This window comes from Oncorhynchus mykiss, chromosome 11 (genome assembly GCF_057628025.1).
Source record: "Oncorhynchus mykiss isolate SJ-2025 chromosome 11, ASM5762802v1, whole genome shotgun sequence".
NCBI lineage: Eukaryota > Metazoa > Chordata > Actinopteri > Salmoniformes > Salmonidae > Oncorhynchus > Oncorhynchus mykiss.
The window spans coordinates 84,426,738-84,449,545 of record NC_143032.1 but is presented as its reverse complement, the minus strand read 5'-3'; the positions used below and the strand labels follow the sequence as shown (position 1 = coordinate 84,449,545).

Sequence of the window (22,808 nt, the reverse complement as noted above, 5' to 3'; positions counted from 1 at the left end):
AGACATCAGGATAGATAATAATAATAATGTATTTGAGGTAGATATGTACATGAAGGCAGGGTAAAGTGACTAGGCATCAGGATAGATAATAATGAGGTATTTGAGGTAGATATGTACATGAAGGCAGGGTAAAGTGACTAGGCATCAGGATAGATAATAATGAGGTATTTCAGGTAGATATGTACATGAAGGCAGGGTAAAGTGACTAGACATCAGGATAGATAATAATAAGAGTATTTGAGGTAGATATGTACATGAAGGCAGGGTAAAGTGACTAGGCATCAGGATAGATAATAATGAGGTATTTCAGGTAGATATGTACATGAAGGCAGGGTAAAGTGACTAGACATCAGGATAGATAATAATAAGAGTATTTGAGGTAGATATGTACATGAAGGCAGGGTAAAGTGACTAGACATCAGGATAGATAAGTTATTTGAGGTAGATATATACATGAAGGCAGGGTAAAGTGACTAGACATCAGGATAGATAATAATAAGGTATTTGAGGTAGATATGTACATGAAGGCAGGGTAAAGTGACTAGACATCAGGATAGATAAGTTATTAGAGTTAGATATATACATGAAGGCAGGGTAAAGTGACTAGACATCAGGATAGATAATAATAAGGTATTTGAGGTAGATATGTACATGAAGGCAGGGTAAAGTGACTAGGCATCAGGATAGATAATAAGGTGTTTGAGGTAGATATATACATGAAGGCAGGGTAAAGTGACTAGGCATCAGGATAGATAATAATAAGGTATTTGAGGTAGATATGAAACCACTCCTGTGTTGTCTTGGCTGTGTGCTTAGGGTCGTTGTCCTGTTGGAAGGTGAACCTTCGCCCCAGTCTGAGGTTCTGAGCACTCTGGAGCAGGTTTTCATCAAGGATCTCTCTGTACTTTGCTCCGTTACGTTCACCTGTGTATCGATCCTGACTAGTTTCCCAGTCCCTGCCGCTGAAAAACATCCCCACAGCATGATGCTTCACCATAGGGATGGTGCCAGGTTTCCTCCAGATGTGACGCTTGGCATTCAGGCTGTAGAGTTCTATCTTGGTTTTATCAGACCAGAGAATCTTGCTTCTCATGGTCTGTGAGTCTTTAGGTGCCTTTTGGCAAACTCCAAGTGGGCTATCATGTGCCTTTTACTGAGGAGTGGCTCCCGTCTGGCCACTCTACCATAAAGGCCTGATTGGTGAAGTGCTGCAAAGATGGTTGTCCTTCTGGAAGGTTCTCCCATCTCCACAGAGGAATTCTGGAGCTCTGTCAGAGTGACCATCGGGTTCTTGTTCAGGCCCTTCTCCCACGATTGCTCAGTTTGGCCAGGCGGCCAGCTCCAGGAAGAGTCTTGGTGGTTCCAATCTTCTTTCATTTAAGAATGATGGCCACGCGCTGTACTGCAGCGCAAGCTGTGCCACCAGAGAGTCTGGGTTCGCGCCCAGGCTCTGTCGTAACTGGCCGCGACCGGGAGGTCCGTGGGGCGACGCACAACTGGCCTAGCGTCGTCCGGGTTAGGGAGGGTTTGGCCGGTAGGGATATCCTTGTCTCATCGCGCACCAGCGACTCCTGTGGCGGGCCGGGCGCAGTGCGCGCTAACCAAGGTTGCCAGGTGCACAGTGTTTCCTCCGACACATTGGTGCGGCTGGCTTCCGGGTTGGATGCGCGCTGTGTTTAAGAAGCAGTGCGGCTTGGTTGGGTTGTGTTTCGGGGGACGCATGACTTTCAACCTTCGTCTCTCCCGAGCCCGTACGGGAGTTGTAGCGATGAAACAAGATAGTAGCTACTAAAACAACTGGATACCAGGAAATTGGGGAGAAAAAGGGGTAAAAAAATGTTTTTTAAAGAAACAAAAAAATAGAATGATGGCCACTGTGTTCTTGGGGACCTTCAATGCTGCAGAAATGTTTTGGTGTGTATATAGTATATACAGTCTAATGAGTGTATATATAGTATATACAGTCTAATGAGTGTATATATAGTATATACAGTCTAATGAGTGTATATATAGTATATACAGTCTAATGAGTGTATATATAGTATATACAGTCTAATGAGTGTATATATAGTATATACAGTCTAATGAGTGTATATATAGTAGACACATCGATGGCTCTGAACGAACTTTATTTAACTCTTTGCAAACTGGAAACCATTCATCCGGAGGCTGCATTCATTGTAGCTGGGGATTTTAACAAGGCTAATCTGAAAACAAGACTCCCTAAATTTTATCAGCATATCGATTGCGCAACCAGGGGTGGAAAGACCTTGGATCATTGTTACTCTAACTTCCGCGACGCATATAAGGCCCTGCCCCCCCCCCGCCCCCCTTTCGGAAAAGCTGACCACGACTCCATTTTGTTGATCCCTGCCTACAGACAGAAACTAAAACAAGAGGCTCCCACGCTGAGGTCTGTCCAACGGTCTGTCCAACGCTGGTCCGACCAAGCTGACTCCACACTCCAAGACTGCTTCCACCACGTGGACTGGGACATGTTTCGTATTGCGTCAGACAACAACATTGACGAATACGCTGATTCGGTGTGTGAGTTCATTAGAACTTGCGTTGAAGATGTCGTTCCCATAGCAACGATTAAAACATTCCCTAACCAGAAACCGTGGATTGATGGCAGCATTTGCGTGAAACTGAAAGCGCGAACCACTGCTTTTAATCAGGGCAAGGTGTCTGGTAACATGACCGAATACAAACAGTGCAGCTATTCCCTCCGCAAGGCTATCAAACAAGCTAAGCGTCAGTACAGAGACAAAGTAGAATCTCAATTCAACGGCTCAGACACAAGAGGCATGTGGCAGGGTCTACAGTCAATCACGGACTACAGGAAGAAATCCAGCCCAGTCACGGACCAGGATGTCCTGCTTCCAGGCAGACTAAATAACTTTTTTGCCCGCTTTGAGGACAATACAGTGCCACTGACACGGCCTGCAACGAAAACATGCGGTCTCTCCTTCACTGCAGCCGAGGTGAGTAAGACATTTAAACGTGTTAACCCTCGCAAGGCTGCAGGCCCAGACGGCATCCCCAGCCGCGCCCTCAGAGCATGCGCAAACCAGCTGGCCGGTGTGTTTACGGACATATTCAATCAATCCCTATACCAGTCTGCTGTTCCCACGTGCTTCAAGAGGGCCACCATTGTTCCTGTTCCCAAGCAAGCTAAGGTAACTGAGCTAAACGACTACCGCCCCGTAGCACTCACTTCCGTCATCATGAAGTGCTTTGAGAGACTAGTCAAGGACCATATCACCTCCACCCTACCTGACACCCTAGACCCACTCCAATTTGCTTACCGCCCAAATAGGTCCACAGACGATGCAATCTCAACCACACTGCACACCGCCCTAACCCATCTGGACAAGAGGAATACCTATGTGAGAATGCTGTTCATTGACTACAGCTCGGCAGTCAACACCATAGTACCCTCCAAGCTCGTCATCAAGCTCGAGACCCTGGGTCTCGACCCCGCCCTGTGCAACTGGGTACTGGACTTCCTGACGGGACGCCCCCAGGTGGTGAGGGTAGGCAACAACATCTCCTCCCCGCTGATCCTCAACACTGGGGCCCCACAAGGGTGCGTTCCGAGCCCTCTCCTGTACTCCCTGTTCACCCACGACTGCGTGGCCACGCACGCCTCCAACTCAATCATCAAGTTTGCGGACGACACAACAGTGGTAGGCTTGATTACCAACAACGACGAGACGGCCTACAGGGAGGAGGTGAGGGCCCTCGGAGTGTGGTGTCAGGAAAATAACCTCACACTCAACGTCAACAAAACTAAGGAGATGATTGTGGACTTCAGGAAACAGCAGAGGGAACACCCCCCTATCCACATCGATGGAACAGTAGTGGAGAGGGTAGCAAGTTTTAAGTTCCTCGGCATACACATCACAGACAAACTGAATTGGTCCACTCACACAGACAGCATTGTGAAGAAGGCGCAGCAGCGCCTCTTCAACCTCAGGAGGCTGAAGAAATTTGGCTTGTCACCAAAAGCACTCACAAACTTCTACAGATGCACAATCGAGAGCATCCTGGCGGGCTGTATCACCGCCTGGTACGGCAACTGCTCCGCCCTCAACCGTAAGGCTCTCCAGAGGGTGGTGAGGTCTGCACAACGCATCACCGGGGGCAAACTACCTGCCCTCCAGGACACCTACACCACCCGATGTCACAGGAAGGCCATAAAGATCATCAAGGACATGAACCACCCGAGCCACTGCCTGTTCACCCCGCTATCATCCAGAAGGCGAGGTCAGTACAGGTGCATCAAAGCTGGGACCGAGAGACTGAAAAACAGCTTCTATCTCAAGGCCATCAGACTGTTAAACAGCCACCACTAACATTGAGTGGCTGCTGCCAACACACTGACACTGACTCAACTCCAGCCACTTTAAAAATGGGAATTGATGGGAAATGATGTAAATATATCACTAGCCACTTTAAACAATGCTACCTTATATAATGTTACTTACCCTACATTATTCATCTCATATGCATACGTATATACTGTACTCTATATCATCGACTGTATCCTTATGTAATACATGTATCACTAGCCACTTTAAACTATGCCACTTTGTTTACATACTCATCTCATTTGTACATACTGTACTCGATACCATCTACTGTATCTTGCCTATGCTGCTCTGTACCATCACTCATTCATATATCCTAATGTACATATTCTTTATCCCCTTATACTGTGTACAAGACAGTAGTTTTGGAATTGTTAGTTAGATTACTTGTTGGTTATTACTGCATTGTCGGAACTAGAAGCACAAGCATTTCGCTACACTCGCATTAACATCTGCTAACCATGTGTATGTGACAAATAAAATTTGATTTGATTTGATTTGATTTGAGTATACGTGTGTATATATAGTCTAGTGAGTGTGTATATAGTGTGTATATATTTTTTTATTTCACCTTTATTTAACCAGGTAGGTTAGTTGAGAACACCTTTATTTAACCAGGTAGGTTAGTTGAGAACACCTTTATTTAACCAGGTAGGTTAGTTGAGAACACCTTTATTTAACCAGGTAGGCTAGTTGAGAACACCTTTATTTAACCAGGTAGGCTAGTTGAGAACACCTTTATTTAACCAGGTAGGCTAGTTGAGAACACCTTTATTTAACCAGGTAGGCTAGTTGAGAACAAGTTCTCATTTACAACTGCGACCTGGCCAAGATAAAGCAAAGCAGTTCGACACATACAACGACACAGAGTTACACATGGAGTAAAACAAACATACAGTCAATAATACAGTATAAACAAGTCTATATACGATGTGAGCAAATGAGGTGAGATAAGGGAGGTAAAGGCAAAAAGGCCATGGTGGCAAAGTAAATACAATATAGCAAGTAAAACACTGGAATGGTAGATTTGCAATGGAAGAATGTGCAAAGTAGAAATAATAATAATGGGGTGCAAAGGAGCAAAATAAATAAATCAATTAAATACAGTAGGGAAAGAGGTAGTTGTTTGGGCTAAATTATAGGTGGGCTATGTACAGGTGCAGTAATCTGCTCTGACAGTTGGTGCTTAAAGCTAGTGAGGGAGATAAGTGTTTCCAGTTTCAGAGATTTTTGTAGTTCGTTCCAGTCATTGGCAGCAGAGAACTGGAAAGAGAGGCGGCCAAAGAAAAATTGGTTTTGGGGGTGACTAGAGAGATATACCTGCTGGAGCGTGTGCTACAGGTGGGAGATGCTATGGTGACCAGCGAGCTGAGATAAGGGGGGACTTTACCTAGCAGGGTAACATAGTAGATGACATGGTAGATGACATGGAGCCAGTGGGTTTGGCGACGAGTTTGAAGCGAGGGCCAGCCAACGAGAGCGTACAGGCCGCAATAGTGGGTAGTATATGGGGCTTATAGTGTAGTGAGTGTGTATATAGTGTGTATATATAGTCTAGTGAGTGTGTATATAGTGTGCATATATAGTGTAGTGAGTGTGTATATAGTGTGTATATATATATATATATAGTGTAGTGAGTATGTATATAGTGTGTATATAGTCTAGTGAGTGTGTATATAGTGTGTATATATATATATATATAGTGTAGTGAGTGTGTATGTATAGTGTAGTGAGTGTGTATATAGTGTGTATATATAGTCTAGTGAGTGTATATATAGTGTAGTGAGTGTGTATATAGTGTAGTGAGTGTGTATATAGTGTGTATATATAGTCTAGTGAGTGTGTATATAGTGTGTATATATAGTGTAGTGAGTGTGTATATAGTGTGTATATAGTGTAGTGAGTGTGTATATAGTGTGTATATATAGTGTAGTGAGTGTGTATATAGTGTGTATATATAGTGTAGTGAGTGTGTATATAGTGTGTATATATAGTCTAGTGAGTGTGTATATAGTGTGTATATATAGTCTAGTGAGTGTGTATATAGTGAGTATATATTGTGTAGTGAGTGTGTATATAGTGTGTATATATAGTCTAGTGAGTGTGTATATAGTGTGTATATATAGTCTAGTGAGTTTGCGACGTGTCAGTACAAGATATAGTCAGTTCAGATAGTTTGGGCACCATTAAATGGTCTACTGAGAGAGCTTTGCCCTCATGCCTTTTCATTATTCACAATTCACATACAGTTGAAGTCGGAAGTTTACATACATTTAGGTTGGAGTCATTAACTCGTTTTTCAACCACTCCACAAGTTTCTTGTTAACAAACTATAGTTTTGGCAAGTCGGTTAGGACATCTACTTTTATCTACTTTTTAAAGTAATTTTTCAAACAATTGTTTACAGACAGATTATTTAACTTATAATTCACTGTATCACAATTCCAGTGGGTCAGAAGTTTACATAGACTAAGTTGACTGTGCCTTTAAACAGCTTGGAAAATTACAGAAAATGATGTCATGGCTTTAGAAGCTTCTGATAGGCTAATTGACATCATTTGAGTAAATTGGAGGTGTACCTGTGGATGTATTTCAAGGCCTACCTTGAAACTCAGTGCCTCTTTGCTTGACATCATGGGAAAATCAAAAGAAATCAGCCAAGACCTCAGAAAAACAATTGTAGACCTCCACAAGTCTGGTTCATCCTTGGGAGTAATTTCCAAATCAAATCAAATCAATCCCAGAACAACAGCAAAGGACCTTGTGAGTTACACCAGCTCTGTCAGGAGGAATGGGCCAAAATTCACCAAAATTATTTTGGGAAGCTTGTGGAAGGCTACCCGAAACGTTTGATCCAAGTTAAACAATTTGTAGGCAATGCTACCAAATACTAATTGAGTGTATGTAAAGTTCTGACCCACTGGGAATGTGATGAAAGAAACAAAAGCTGAAATAAATAATTCTCTCTACTATTATTCTGACATTTCACATTCTTAAAATAAATGGTGATCCTAACTGATCTAAAACAGGGAAAAAACTGAGTTTAAATGTATTTGGCTAAGGTGTATGTAAACTTCTGACTTCAACTGTACCTGCATTTCACTTTTTCAAGTAGGCTATCCATCCCCATTTTCAAATAGCGCCCCTTTTCCGATTACCAAAGACAGGCTCCTCCAAACTACTTAATCCTATAATGCCATATCACCTGCAGAGAATCTGGAGAATCTTCCTCGTACATAGGCAGCGACACAATGGACAGAAGTCGAGTAATTTGTGATGTGTGAATGTTATTCCTAATGGCATGTAACCCTATGTGTACACAGTTTCTGGCCCAATCCTTTTTAGAAATATTGTTGTTAGTTTAACAAACAGATTGATTGATTGTTTTTCGTTTGTTTGATATAAAAAAAAAACTGAACTTATTAGAAAGATTCACCGTCCAATGGGGTTGATGGGGAGAACGCAGGCTGCATGGCTCAAACACGATACGATTCCTCGTCTGCTATTTCTGGAGGAGTCCTAATATGACCTGATAGATGGGTTGATGGGGAGAACGCAGGCTACATGGCTCGAACCCGATACGATTCCTCGTCTGCTATTTCTGGAGGAGTCCTAATATGACCTGTTAGATGGGTTGATGGGGAGAACGCAGGCTACATGGCTCGAACCCGATACGATTCCTCGTCTGCTATTTCTGGGGGAGTCCTAATATGACCTGATAGATGGTTCCATGATGTTTATAAAACATAACATTTGAGATCAGTATAACAGTGGACACTCCCTCTTTCTCTGTATACTGGATCTTTAACCATCCCCTGTGAACAGTTTGGATGTGCGTAAAACCCTCCATTAGTCTGTATTATACGCCCACCAGGAGCAATTATGGTGCCTGGAACTGTATCTAGACATAACCTATTTTAAAACTGTTCCTGGAACTGTATTTAGACAGCCTATTTTAAAACTGTTCCTGGAACTGTATCTAGACAGTCTATTTTAAAACTGTGCCTGGAACTGTATCTAGACAGCCTATTTTAAAACTGTGCCTGGAACTGTATCTAGACAGCCTATTTTAAAACTGTGCCTGGAACTGTATCTAGACAGCCTATTTTAAAACTGTGCCTGGAACTGTATTTAGACAGCCTATTTTAAAACTGTTCCTGGAACTGTATCTAGACAGCCTATTTTAAAACTGTGCCTGGAACTGTATCTAGACAGCCTATTTTAAAACTGTGCCTGGAACTGTATCTAGACAGCCTATTTTAAAACTGTGCCTGGAACTGTATCTAGACAGCCTATTTTAAAACTGTTCCTGGAACTGTATCTAGACAGCCTATTTTAAAACTGTTCCTGGAACTGTATTTAGACAGCCTATTTTAAAACTGTGCCTGGAACTGTATCTAGACAGCCTATTTTAAAACTGTGCCTGGAACTGTATCTAGACAGCCTATTTTAAAACTGTTCCTGGAACTGTATCTAGACAGCCTATTTTAAAACAAGTAGTTGTTTCATTTTTATTAGAATTTGATGAGAATTATACATTGTCTTTTTAGGCCTTAATCAATTTAATATTGTTTAACAACTACATTTGGCATGTCCATGTCCTGACTACTATTTACAGTAGGCCTTAGCCCCTGTAGTTTATCAGTGCAAATGCTACAGCCTACACCGATTACCCGCCCTGTCACGCACTGTCACGCACTGTCACACCGTGACCCTAGAGAGCTGTTTATTCTCTATGTTGGTTGTGTCGGGGTGGGATTTAGGACTTCCCTGCCACCGATTATGCACCCTGTCACACCCTGACCCTAGAGAGCTGTTTATTCTCTATGTTGGTTGTGTCGGGGTGTGATTTAGAGTGGGTTATCTAATGGAATTGTATTTCTATGGGGGCCTGATATGGTTCCCAATCAGAGGCAGCTGTTTATCGTTGTCTGTGATTGGGGATCATATTTAGGTAGCCATTTTCCCATTGTGCTTTGTGGGATCTTGTCTAGATATAGTTGCCAGTGAGCATTATTATTAGAGTCACGTTTCGGTTGTTCGTTTTGTTTTGTTCTTTGAAGTTTTAATTTCTAAAATAAAAGGATGGAAACACACCACGCTGCATCTTGGTCTACTCCTTATGACGAACGTCACACACCCCTCACACTTTTAATACTTATTCTTTTAGTAAAACTTCTTTAAGCATTATTGGTTAAGTGCTTGTAAAGTAAAGCATTTCACTAAGTTCTACACCTGTTGTATTCGGCGCATGTGACAAATAAAATTAGATTCCATTTTATTTTATTTGAAATACACAACTTGAAGCAACCACATATTTACCCATGGAACACGTTCTGATTGGCCAGTGAGGGGCCAAGCCTCGACACACCCACAACGTGTTGTGTTTCACCGCTTGCTACTGTGCCCATAATTCTGGTTGTGAAAATAGCCAAAATATTTCTTACACACCCTCAAAACCTATATTTCTTATCGCCAGCGCTTAGAAGTGCTTACCTGGTATCATACATAGTCTGTTGTGATATCTATGTTGGAGTCAGGTTGTTGAGTGAATGGGATTCTAGTCTAACTTGTTTCCTCTGACCTCTAGGCATGCCTTCTAAGAGCCCCTCCCTCACAGTGAAGGCCAAACAGGCAGATGGCTCTTCCCTCAGCTGGACCATGAAGAGGTTCCTGGAGCCCGCCAGCAGGGTACGATACATTACACACAACAATCAATATATCAATCAATCGATCTATCAGTACATGAACCAATCAATCAATCAATCGATCTATCACCAGTCAATGTCCATTCACTATTGTTAGGAATCACCGATGTTTTTGCAGCTGAATCATATTGGGTTGAGACAAGACCTTGACCTCAACTATTCTTCCTCTTCAGCAGAGTTCCGAAAGCTCTCAGACTCTCATTAGATTCATAGGATAAATGGGGTAAATGGAACACTCAAGGCTTTGAGTCTTCCTTCTTACACGAATGTAGGTGTTCCTCTTGCTTTAATGTAATCTCTCTCTTTCTGAGCAGCAAGGGTCTCTGAGTTCGGAGGCGGAGCTATCTCAGTACTTTTCCCAGGAAGTAACCAGTCATTCGTCGCTGTCGGAAACCACTGCGATGGGATCCAGTGATGACGACATGCTCCACCACAGGAGCTGTAACACCTCAATAGACGACACCCCCGCCACTCAGCCACATGGTACAGTCCATTTCCCCTATTCCACATCCAAATGGTATATGAAAAAGAGTGCCACCAACTGATAGTGGTCTCAGTAAGAGGTGCCGGTTTAGATCTAGGTACAACAGTCCTGGTTTATATCTAGCTACAACAGTCCTGGTTTAGATCTAGCTACAACAGTCCTGGTTTAGATCTAGCTACAACAGTCCTGGTTAAGATCTAGCTACAACAGTCCTGGTTAAGATCTAGCTACAACAGTCCTGGTTAAGATCTAGCTACAACAGTCCTGGTTAAGATCTAGGTACAACAGTCCTGGTTAAGATCTAGGTACAACAGTCCTGGTTTAGATCTAGGTACAACAGTCCTGGTTTAGATCTAGGTACAACAGTCCTGGTTTAGATCTAGTTACAACAGTCCTGGTTAAGATCTAGGTACAACAGTCCTGGTTTAGATCTAGGTACAACAGTCCTGGTTTAGATCTAGGTACAACAGTCCTGGTTAAGATCTAGGTACAACAGTCCTGGTTTAGATCTAGCTACAACAGTCCTGGTTAAGATCTAGGTACAACAGTCCTGGTTTAGATCTAGCTACAACAGTCCCGGTGCCTCTGTTAGAAGGCATGGTAATGACTAGTAGGAAACAGATGTACAAAACACACTTTATTACACACACATTAACACACAAACACACACACCCACACACACACACACACACACACTGGTCAATGACCTACAGACGGAAGGCTTGTCCATGGGAAGAAGGAAAAGGTTCAGTTGGCTAGCGGTCCAACTGTGTGATGTTCCCGGGCAGAGGTTAATGAGAGAGCTGCCTGCTGGAGACTGAGTCCAGGGACAGAAGTAAAGGGGTTTGAAAACCACCAGGTAAGGCCTGTGATTGGTTCACCCCACGATGTGATAAGGGCGCCTTAGCAACCCCCTTAGCAATGGAGTGGCCAGGACCAGAGGTGTGAACGACCGGGAGATGGTAGCCTCTGCTGGGGCTAGAGAGTCCCCAGGTTAGTCTCTTAACTGCCAGGACCAGAGAGAGGGTTTTTCTGCAGAACGGTTTACTAAATGTTGTGTTATAGTATAGCTATAAGAACCATACATCAATCTAATCAGCAGCTGGGTAAACCAGCATTATGTTTTCCTGAAACCATTGATGTTCATGTCCAGTTTCACCTGACATCTCTGTCTCTGTCTTCCTCTGGTGGCAGGGTTAAAAGATGCCTCTGGTGTAGGAGTGGAGGTCAGCGTGGAGGTCAGAACAGATGATAAGGCTCCCGGTGTCCCGGTGTTAAACCGGCCAGTGGAGACCACCCAGCGCCAGACCAGCGTGTGCAGTCCTGGTAGCAGCTCCGTCCGCAGTCCACTGCTCCGACAGAGACGAGTCATCTGCCGTGACGATGAGGTCAGCGATGATGAAGATGCTGGTGAGGATATGATGGAGATACCGTGTTGGTCAAAAATTTTATGTTTTCTGTCTTTTATGAGACTTATTGGGATCAGCAAGTCAGTTCCTGTACAATATCTGGATGTGTGTTAAACCCTCTCCTTTCATTCGCTCTCTCTCTCTCTTTCTCTCTCTCTCTCTATTTTTCTTCGTCTAGTTACCCTGCCCTTCCGCCAGGTCGCTGGTCGTGTTCCCGCCATGGGGGTGGTTGCTGACTCTGGCATCATGATCTCTGCGTCATCAGTGGAGTTGGACGAGGAGAGTGAAGGCCCACATATCCTGCTTCATAGTAATTCTCTGGAGTCACAGGAAGGGGTCGGTTTCGTTCCTTCCTCCGGCGCAGAATCGCCCTTCATGCCTATCCGCCAGTCGGACCACGACCAGACCCCCGGGGGAGGAGGAGGGTCTTTCCCCACGACAGGCCCCAGTAACCTGGGTGTGAGGATGGACTCTCAGGGCCCCCTGGAGCCCAAGCACTCCCCTAAGCTGGAACACAAGGCTGTGACACGCGTCAAGAGTATGCTGAGCATCGAGGCCCCGCCCATCCAGCCAACCAATCAGCAGAACCAGAACCAGAGAACCAAAGGAGAGGAGTCTCCGACCTCCTCATCCTCCCAGTCTCTGGCCCCTCAGCCTGGGGTAGGTTCCAGCCGCTCCCTGGGACGGCCTGGTTGTAACCCCAACCTCCTCTGTAAGAAGGGCGAGGCCTGCAGCGAGTTGGCGGGGGAGGAGCCAGCTCACTGCACCATCGATAAGGTGGTCCTGAGGAGGAGTGAGGAGGAGTCCTTCGGTCTGGACCTGGAGATCAGATCCTCTCCTCTGAAGGTGGTGATCACTGGATTGAGGATTGGAGGAGCGGCCGAGAGAGTACGTTGTTTTTCCCGGCCTGGAATCCAAACTGTTATTTCACCATATCAGTTTTGGATTCCAGGCTAATGTCTACAGTACACAGACATCACAAATCGTCCATGTTAACACTGGTACCAGGAGTTAATCAAAAGTCAATCAGCCAGACAATATGTATCTAACTGCAGTACGTTGATAAAATCAGCCAGACAATATTTATCTAACTGCAGTACACTGATAAAATCAGCCAGACAATATGTATCTAACTGCAGTACACTGATAAAATCAGCCAGACAATATGTATCTAACTGCAGTACACTGATAAAATCAGCCAGACAATATGTATCTAACTGCAGTACACTGATAAAATCAGCCAGACAATATGTATCTAACTGCAGTACACTGATAAAATCAGCCAGACAATATTTATCTAACTGCAGTACACTGATAAAATCAGCCAGACAATATGTATCTAACTGCAGTACACTGATAAAATCAGCCAGACAATATGTATCTAACTGCAGTACACTGATAAAATCAGCCAGACAATATGTATCTAACTGCAGTACACTGATAAAATCAGCCAGACAATATGTATCTAACTGCAGTACACTGATAAAATCAGCCAGACAATATGTATCTAACTGCAGTACACTGATAAAATCAGCCAGACAATATTTATCTAACTGCAGTACACTGATAAAATCAGCCAGACAATATGTATCTAACTGCAGTACACTGATAAAATCAGCCAGACAATATGTATCTAACTGCAGTACACTGATAAAATCAGCCAGACAATATGTATCTAACTGCAGTACACTGATAAAATCAGCCAGTATACAATCGTACGTCCTCAATAAAACTATTAAGCTGGCCTCCTGTTCCTTGCCTTAATGCCTTCATCCTTCTTTACAAAACTTTGCTTTGTTTGATCCTCTCCACCGTCCCCTTTTTATGACCTCATACACGGTACCTTTTGAGGTGTGACACTTTATGGCCTGGTTGCAGGAATCCCGGGGCAGGATGTGTGTGGGAGACGAGATCGTGTCGATTGGGGACACGCCCACGTGCTCCTCGTCCTATCACGACATCTGTGAGCTCATGCACAACCTTCCCGTGACCCTCGCGCTGGAGGTCAAGAGGCCCATGTCAGGTGAGTCTATGCGTCCTCCTGCAGACCTGTGATTTGACGTTACACCTTCATAAGACCTGTCATGCGATGACATCTGTGTTATTAAAAACAGCTTATCACAACCGCCTTTTCCAGTTTCTTTATAACTTACATTACACTAAAGCTTGAAACATTACAAATGTTGACCCAGATAGCATGAAAAGGGTTTTCATGCCATGTCAGTATTCTGACAGTGGGCATAATCTGTAATATCATGTTATGTCATCCCTATGACAGCATTATAACAACCAGGGCTCTTGAACTGTTTCCACCTGAATACTAACTAAAATAACATAACAAATATATATATTTTTTTTAAACAACTGTCCAGCACTCATGAGCTCACCTGGAGTGATCAGAGACTCTCCACATCATCTGTGGTGACTAAAACATACAAAATAACCTTCTGTTCTTTCTTCTTCCTTGAAGTAATCATTGATAATGCGCAAATTGATGGATGTAAGCAAGGCTGTGACCGTCACATAGCTCTCCACCTATCCAATCAATATCAGATCGACATCAAGACAAGGGAAGGGAGGAATAAAAGGAAGATTTAACTTATTTAATTATAAGGATGGATCACTTGAATGATAAAACCCTAGTTCGAAAAAAACAAGATGAAACTTGACCAAACTATCCCTATAAAGGATCCTTGACTACCGCCACTCACTAGTCACTAAGAGCACAGTCTGTCTTCCTGTTGCCCCTTCCATCCTCCCCTAATGCTGCCTTCCCTAAGACATAGGACTTCAGCAGTCTGCCCTCTGCTGGCAGAACCCTAACCCTGCACCCCAAAGGGAACAGCACGCTGCTGGCTTTGTATCCATGGTGACTATCCATTTATTTACCTCAGTAGCTGACCAGTAGTTCACCAGTAGTGACCAGTAGTTGACTAGTAGTGACCAGTAGTTGACCAGTAGTTACCAGTAGTTGACCAGTAGTGACCAGTAGTTTACCAGTAGGTGACCAGTAGTGACCAGTAGTTGACCAGTAGTGACCAGTAGTTGACCAAGGGTTGCAAAATTCCACTAACTTTCCCAAAATTCCCAGAAATCCTGGTTTGAGGATTCTGGACTTCCTGCTTATTTCCTCCAGATTCCGGGAATTTTCCAGCCAGGATTTCTGGGAAATCAGGGAATGTCAGGAACGTTGCCGGAATTTAACTAAACCTACCAGTAGTAGATCCGTAGAAGTTCGTAGAAGTCCCCCCGCTGCCACATGCCTTGTTAGCTAGCATGAGCTGACATTAGATTTTGCATAGCTTTTTTGTTGTTGTTTTTGTTGTTATTTTGTTGCTTATTGGTTACTGTCTTTCTGTAACCACACCGTTTACCTCCCTGTTAGTGAGCATTTCTCCTTTGCCAAGATAATCAATTCAGACAGGGGTGGCACATCAAGAAGCTGATTAAACACAGGTGGATAATTACACAGGTGCACCTTGTACATGGGATGATAGCCTCGGCACTCACAACAACAACAACAACAACAACAACAACAACAACTAACCTAATCTGAAGAAGAGTAGCCTAACTGTGTGTGCCTAATATTCTGTCTGTCTGCCTGTGTGTCAATTGTCTGCCTGTCTCTCTGTGGGAAGTGTGGAGATCAAACCACCCTCTTCTTTGTAAAGCATGACGCTATACAATAACAGTGTATTTGTCACCCATTGCATTCATCATTTTTTAACTTAATGCACAACAGACCAAGCCTGGAATCCAAATTGATGCTCTGTGAAATCATGGTGAGCACAGCTTTCAGTCTGGTTTAACCAGGCTACAACAGACTTGCTTCTGCTGGGCTGTAGACCGAACAAGGGGCTGCTGGTTCGATCCACAAAATCTTTTCCACATCAGATTTGAGGAATTTGTCATTTGATCCGAGAGCTTTTCCAAAGCCTTTTTAGATATTGGGAATCCAGGTCAGTGGAAATGCGCTGGCGTCAAAGGAATGTTGATTTGTAAAACAGATTCAGTATGTCAACTTACTTCCTGGTATGTCTGACGTTATTGGTGCATTCGGTCACGTGATTAGTATTATTGAATGTGCCATTAAATACTGACGTCCCATTGCTCATTTCTCAACTCTCTCATATCTGGTTCAAAGTGGCTTGATTACATGAGGTTGCTGAAATAAATGTCTCGTTCAGTTGAAGAATGAAAGTACATTCTGGACAGAATGAGTATAGTACTTGTTATTTTATGTGAAGAGTTGATTTCCAAACATGTGTTTTGTTTTAACATGTTGCTAAATTGCACTTTAGTCAAATGTAATTACTAGAATAATGTTCTCCATGTTGTTTCTATATAAATTACAGTGTTAGGCTTACTACACTGTAGGTATACAGTGTAGATATAAGAGCAATTTAACATTAAGTGTCACACAACTAAAACCTGACTGCCTCTGAAGTAATTAATTCATCTCTCCTCGTACAGCTGTAGATCGCCTGTCCAGCCTCATGATGTCATCGGGGAGTTGTGATGTCATGGGTCCCTCCAATGGGGGGGCTCCAAATCCAGGAAGTCCCTCCTCCTCCTCACCGACCAATCACAATCCCAAACCCACAACCCCAATCAACCACAACCACAGCAATGATATACCGGTCACCTACATTGATGACGTCATGACCAGACTAAGCTCCTCCGATGTAAAGAGCGCCCTCTCTTCCAATACCCTCAAAGCCCCTTCAGAAGCACAACGTACTGAGACTATGGCCTGTAAGTCAGCTGTAGACAGCAAGGCCCTGCCAGAGAATGAGAAAAGCAGAGTTCAGACTCCTCCAGCATTGCCCAGTCAATTGGATTTCTCTGTCTTGGACTCTGGAAAGAAATGCTGCCTCATGCCTGTGGGTAAAACATTCTTGAACAATTACTCCAGAAACTTTAGCAGTAATCTCACAGACGAGGGAATGAACGCTCTTTCAAATAAGGTGGAGAAACCCCCCGGTGCCGATTCTAACTGCAACATGTACGACATGGTTGGCGGCAGTGATTCGGAGAGCGAAGACACCGCCACCGACAACAGCCGTGGCGCTGCCGGCGATAACAAACCGGCGAGCCGCAGTGTCGGCGCTGAGCCCCAGGACACGGATTCTGATGAGGAGGAAGTGGAGATTTGTTACAGTGAGGCCCAGCGGCCCAGCACTCTGAGTCAGGCAGCGCTGACTCACCTAACAGATGGGCCATTGTCTCCACAGCTCCATATCTCTATCTCTGGCTCTGACGGCAGCCACAGTACAAAGGAGACTAGGCCCTTTGATGTAGCACTAGACTCTGCTGCTTCCTCCTCCTCCACTGTCACTACTACTTCAGCGGCCTCCCAGCAAAACGAAGACTGCTCTGTTGTAACCCAATCCAACCCCGATCAGAAACCATTCCCCTCACTGTCTCAGGGTCTGCCTGCCTCTGGCTCTCTATCCTCAGGTGCCTTTCTGGCTGTGGAGGCCAAAGGTTCCCCTTGCCAAGAAATGCCCCGCCAGTCTTCCAACGACACAGATTCTGTGCCCACTACAAGACCTGCAGGGCCTTCAGAAAGTGGTGTCAACAGGGTTTGTGACACTGTTATAACACATCCAATAAAACCCGGCCATGCTCCTTCATTAAGCGTCTGCACTACCCCCATTGCAGCGGCTAGCCACAACATCTCGCGACAGAGTCAGGAGAGGTCAGCCCGACTCCGTGCAAACGTTTCACCGGCTGAGGCTTTAGGAAAACTATCTAACACACAATCGTCATCATCCCACTCAACGGTGGGGGAGGCAAATCCCTCCAACTATAGCAATGTCTGGTCAGGCGCATCTAAACCATTGTCAACATCGCTAACAACAAGAGACAGTCAGAGAGAGAAAGTTCCCTCGTCAATATCGCTGACAACAAGAGACAGGGAGAGAGAGAAAGTTCCCTCATCAATATTGCTAACAACAAGAGACAGGGAGAGAGAGAAAGTTCCCTCGTCACCATCGCTAACAACAAGAGACAGGGAGAGAGAGAAAGTTCCCTCATCAACATCGCTAACAACAAGAGACAGTGAGAGAGAGAAAGTTCCCTCGTCAACATCGCTAACAACAAGAGACAGTGAGAAAGAGAAAGTTCCCTCGTCAATATCGCTAACAACAAGAGACAGGGAGAGAGAGAAAGTTCCCTTGTCAATATCGCTAACAACAAGAGACAGGGAGAGAGAGAAAGTTCCCTCGTCGACATCGCCAACAACAAGAGACAGGGAGAGAGAGAAAGTTCCCTCGTCAACATCGCTAACAACAAGAGACAGTGAGAGAGAGAAGGTTCCCTCGTCAATATCGCTAACAACAAGAGACAGGGAGAGAGAGAAAGTTCCCTCGTCAATATCGCTAACAACAAGAGACAGTGATAGAGAGAAGGTTCCCTCGTCAACATCGCTAACAACAAGAGACAGGGAGAGAGAGAAAGTTCCCTCGTCAATATCGCTAACAACAAGAGACAGTGATAGAGAGAAAGTTCCCTCGTCAACATTGCTAACAACAAGAGACAGTGAGAGAGAGAAAGTTTCCTCGTCAACATCGCTAACAACAAGAGACAGGGAGAGAGAGAAAGTTCCCTCGTCAACATCGCTAACAACAAGAGACAGGGAGAGAGAGAAAGTTCCCTCGTCAACATCGCTAACAACAAGAGACAGTGAGAGAGAGAAAGTTCCCTCGTCAACATCGCTAACAACAAGAGACAGGGAGAGACAGAAAGTTCCCTCGTCAACATCGCTAACAACAAGAGACAGGGAGAGAGAGAAAGTTCCCTCGTCAATATCGCCAACAACAAGAGACAGTGAGAGAGAGAAAGTTCCCTCATCAACATCGCTAACAACAAGAGACAGTGAGAGAGAGAAAGTTCCCTCGTCAACATCGCTAACAACAAGAGACAGGGAGAGAGAGAAAGTTCCCTCGTCAACATCGCTAACAACAAGAGACAGGGAGAGAGAGAAAGTTCCCTTAACATCCCTAGACCTCAGGTTGGTCCAGAATAACCCTAATAGTCCCTCTCTCAGGACATCCGGTCCCAAATCAGTCAACAACATTTCAACAGACAGTCCTCTATCCAGCAGTAGCAGCAGGCTCAGAGTCAATGACAAAGTCCAGAAGACCAGCAGCACTGCACCCAAAATGAAGGGGCTCAACATCAAGAGTAAAACCAAACCCCAGGAGCAACTTTCCCCAAAACCAGCCAGAGCAGAAAGTCCGTCGGTTCTGAGGAAAGCCAACAACACTTCTCCGCTCCAGTCCCCCAAACTGCAAGCCAAGAAGGTGGGCTCCCCCCTGCAAACCAGGAATGTGGATTCCCCTCTGCTTACCAGAAAGGCAGCCATAACCAGCAGCCTAAAGAGTAAACAGCAAGACCGGAGCAGCAGTAGTAGTAGCCCTGCCACACCCATAACAGATGGAGGCCAGGACAACCCCACAACCACTACTACGCCAGAACCAATCAGCCAATCACAATCAACTACCAAGATGAAGGTAGAGGAGCAACGTCTACACAAAGAGGTGGAGCAAGGGATTTTGGCGTTGGCCAAGTCAAAAGAACGACCAGAGCCAGTCCAAACTACCCAGAGGACCTTCATCGAGGTGCGACTCTCATCCTCATCTCCCTCCTCCACGCCTACACCAGTTCTGGCACCAAAGGAAGTTGTGTATTCAAACGATTACTCAATTCCTCATACCAAAAATATTACTCAACACAAGGATCAGGTCAATGGAAATCCAGTAGAGACCAGTCTATGGTCAGGAACCCCTGCAACCCCTGGCTCGGTGTGTAATCTTGAAAAAGTCAACAACACTACCAGTGAATCAGCAGTGAACTCAATAGTCCTAGAATCCGTAGATGGGGTTCCTTTGCCTATGAGCAATGGTCCCATAGACATCTCTCACATGAACTGTAGTATAACAGAGACGGATGAAACTGAGAGCCTCAAAGCAAACAAGTCCAAACTGAAGGCGATGGAGCGTCGTAGTTTCTCCACAGACAACAGCGTCTCAGGGGACCCAAACCCCTTCTCTGTCCGCCAGAGGATCAAGTCCTTTGAGAACCTGGCCAGCTTCGACAAGCCAGTGCTCAAATGCATCGACATCCAGTCCTTTGCTCAGTCCTATGCTCTGACAGCAACGTTGAAGCCGCCTCTCAACCGGAGACTGTCTGGCTACATGTCTGGATCGGTGAGCTCCATAGACTGTCGTTCGCTACGAAGGAGCTTCAGTTCGTGCATCGACAACTTCAACGCATTAACCCCCTTGACCCCAATGTCGCCTCAGCTTCGCAAGTCACCGTCGAGCCTGACCCTCACAAACTTTGACCTGTTGACGCAAAGCTGCAGCACTAGCGAAGCTCCCCTCGGACATATCCAGGACCAACTTGGAGATGGAGAAAGTCCCAGAATCTCCCCAGGAGTTGTAACCCTAACCCCTCAGACGCCTCCGGTGATGCGGAGTCGCCAGGCCCGAGGTCATGCCAACCTGTCCCGGTCCAGACTGAGGGAGCTCAGGGCCCTTAGCATGCCCGACCTGGACAAGCTCTGCACCGATGACTTCTCCAGCGACCCAGGGACCAACGCCACCATTAAGACGTCGCTGGAGATACACCCAGCCAGGCCCACAGAGGTCGTTCAGAACCAAACAGGGGGCTGTTCCCCGCCTCCTAACCCCACCGGGATGCACCCGACCAGGGCCAGCTGGGCGGATACCGGGGCCAGCCTGGACCCCATTCAGAGGAAAACCAACTGTCAGCAGGCAGATATTCAGAACTGGTCCATCAGGTAAGTGCGAACACCAACCCTGTCTATACTATTTCTACAATAGGATTCAAATATACAATACGTAAATCCTCCAAAGGTTGTAGACAGACAGACACACAGAGACACACGCACACTCACACACAGAGACAGACACACTCACTCACACACACACAGACACACGAGTAAAGCAGTAGGTCACAGCCCATATTGGAATGGTCTGTTTCCTCTGCAGTTTGACAGTGCTGGCTGGCTCTCCGGTGGAGCAGAGTAAGCTGCAGGCGGTCCTGGCCTCCGTGACCACCAAGACAGACGTGTTGGCACTGCTACAGGAGGCCAAGGCTCTCTCTGAGGTAACCGGTAACACACACCAACACACACACAACTTTGTCTAATGATTTGTTCCCTGCCATACACTCAGCCATACACCCAGCCATACACCCAGCCATACACTCAGCCATACACCCAGCCATACACCCAGCCATACATTCAGCCATACATTCAGCCATACACTCAGCCATACACTCAGCCATAAAGTCATCCATAAAGTCAGCCATGCACTCAGTCATACACTCAGCCATAAAGTCAGCCATAAATTCAGCCATAAAGTCAGCCATGCACTCAGCCATAAAGTCAGCCATTAAGTCAGCTATTAAGTCAGCCATTAAGTCAGCCATACACTCAGCCATGCACTCAGCCATACACTTAGCCATACACTCAGCCATACACTCAGCCATACACTCAGTTTTACACACTGCATATTGAAGTTTCCCTTCATGCTTTCTCAAAGAAATCCCATATGATAATGACAGGGCCCTTTCTCTTAACTCTCTCCTCCCTGTCTCTCCTCCCTGACCAGCTGTCTCTCCTCCCTGACCACCTGTCTCTCCCCCCTGACCACCAGTATCTCCTCCCTTCATAATCCATTCACCCAGTTCCATGTAACATCTATAGGTTTAGGCTGTTAATGATACATGCGTTTTTCCTATACCCATCATGATGTTGCTACAACCTAGCCTACAGTGGTTCGACCTTTAAAAGTTGCAGCGTACTGCAGCAAAGCTTGCGTAGTGCCGCAGAATTCTATGGCACGTTATTTAAGTGCCAACCACTGGTACCATTATTGCTAGTTAGTGCTAGTTTGACCACCAGAGGGCGTCTTTGAGAAGCATTTGATAGTCTTCAATAGTGGCTGTACTAGAGAATTTAAAACGTTTTTTTTGTAAGAACTGATTTTAAGAAATTTTGCTTGATTAATTTGACTAATATTATGGTGTTTCTATTCCAAGAACAACGAAAAACCCTCTGGGTTTCCGTTAGGATGGAATGGAAAATATGGCGCTGTACAACGTGACGGTCGGGAGTAGGCTACAGTACTGGGATATTTAGCCAAAGAATCCCCGTGATGTCCGGGCACGCGGGAGACTGGGGTTCAATTCCTTGACGGGGAGGAAGGAGTAGGCTGTCCTTGTAAATAAGAATTTGTTCTTAACTGACTTGCCTAGTTAAATATAAGTTACACTAAGGGCATAACATTTCTACACCCTAATTGTATAATTCTAGGCTAACCAATACCCAAATGGAGATTAAGTGAAATTAAAACATCTAATTGATTTATTAAGACCAGTCCCCATTGATTTATCAAGACCAGTCCCCATTAATTTATCAAGACCAGTCCCCATGCTTGTTTCAGAGCAGTGTGAAACGGTGCTAAAATAGTTGTAGGCTTTTGCTTCGAATCCTTTTGCTTCTAACTTCAATATGCTCTTTAAATAAATAAGACCGACACCACTTTTAACAGCACATTACTCAACACTAATGAGACTCATGTCGCCTATGATAGGCCTACAGTATATCGAAAAATATGATGTGACTCAGCCGGCACGGGTATCAAACCTGCATCTGTAGCAACGCATTTTGCATTGCGGTGACTTAGACAGATGCGCCACTGGGGAGACCCCATCCACAAAGTATCAAAATACAGAGAGGTGTTGGTAAAGGTATATTGTCCTGCTACCAGCCCATAATGGGATATTATTATACTGTACA

The 22,808-nt window shown here is 45.0% G+C and overlaps 1 protein-coding gene across 7 annotated transcripts in view; it reads left to right on the top strand.

The window, feature by feature from the left end:
• The window catches only part of LOC110536484 (PDZ domain-containing protein 2), a 291,837-nt gene that overhangs the window by 245,670 nt on the left and 23,359 nt on the right, over positions 1-22,808 (top strand). For 6 of the 7 annotated variants that reach the window (XR_016484730.1, XM_036936523.2, XM_090191265.1 and 3 more), the window contains 7 exons: positions 9,964-10,064; positions 10,396-10,564; positions 11,760-11,975; positions 12,153-12,862; positions 13,853-13,997; positions 16,448-20,783; positions 20,995-21,112. Coding sequence is in view for 6 of the 7 variants with exons in the window: in XM_036936523.2 (XP_036792418.2) it covers positions 9,964-10,064; positions 10,396-10,564; positions 11,760-11,975; positions 12,153-12,862; positions 13,853-13,997; positions 16,448-20,783; positions 20,995-21,112 (5,795 nt within the window). In the remaining variant the exon portion in view is untranslated. Of the gene's footprint in view, positions 1-9,963; positions 10,065-10,395; positions 10,565-11,759; positions 11,976-12,152; positions 12,863-13,852; positions 13,998-14,754; positions 14,898-16,447; positions 20,784-20,994; positions 21,113-22,808 lie in introns of those variants that run through there. The other variant, XM_090191267.1, reaches the window with a different exon arrangement.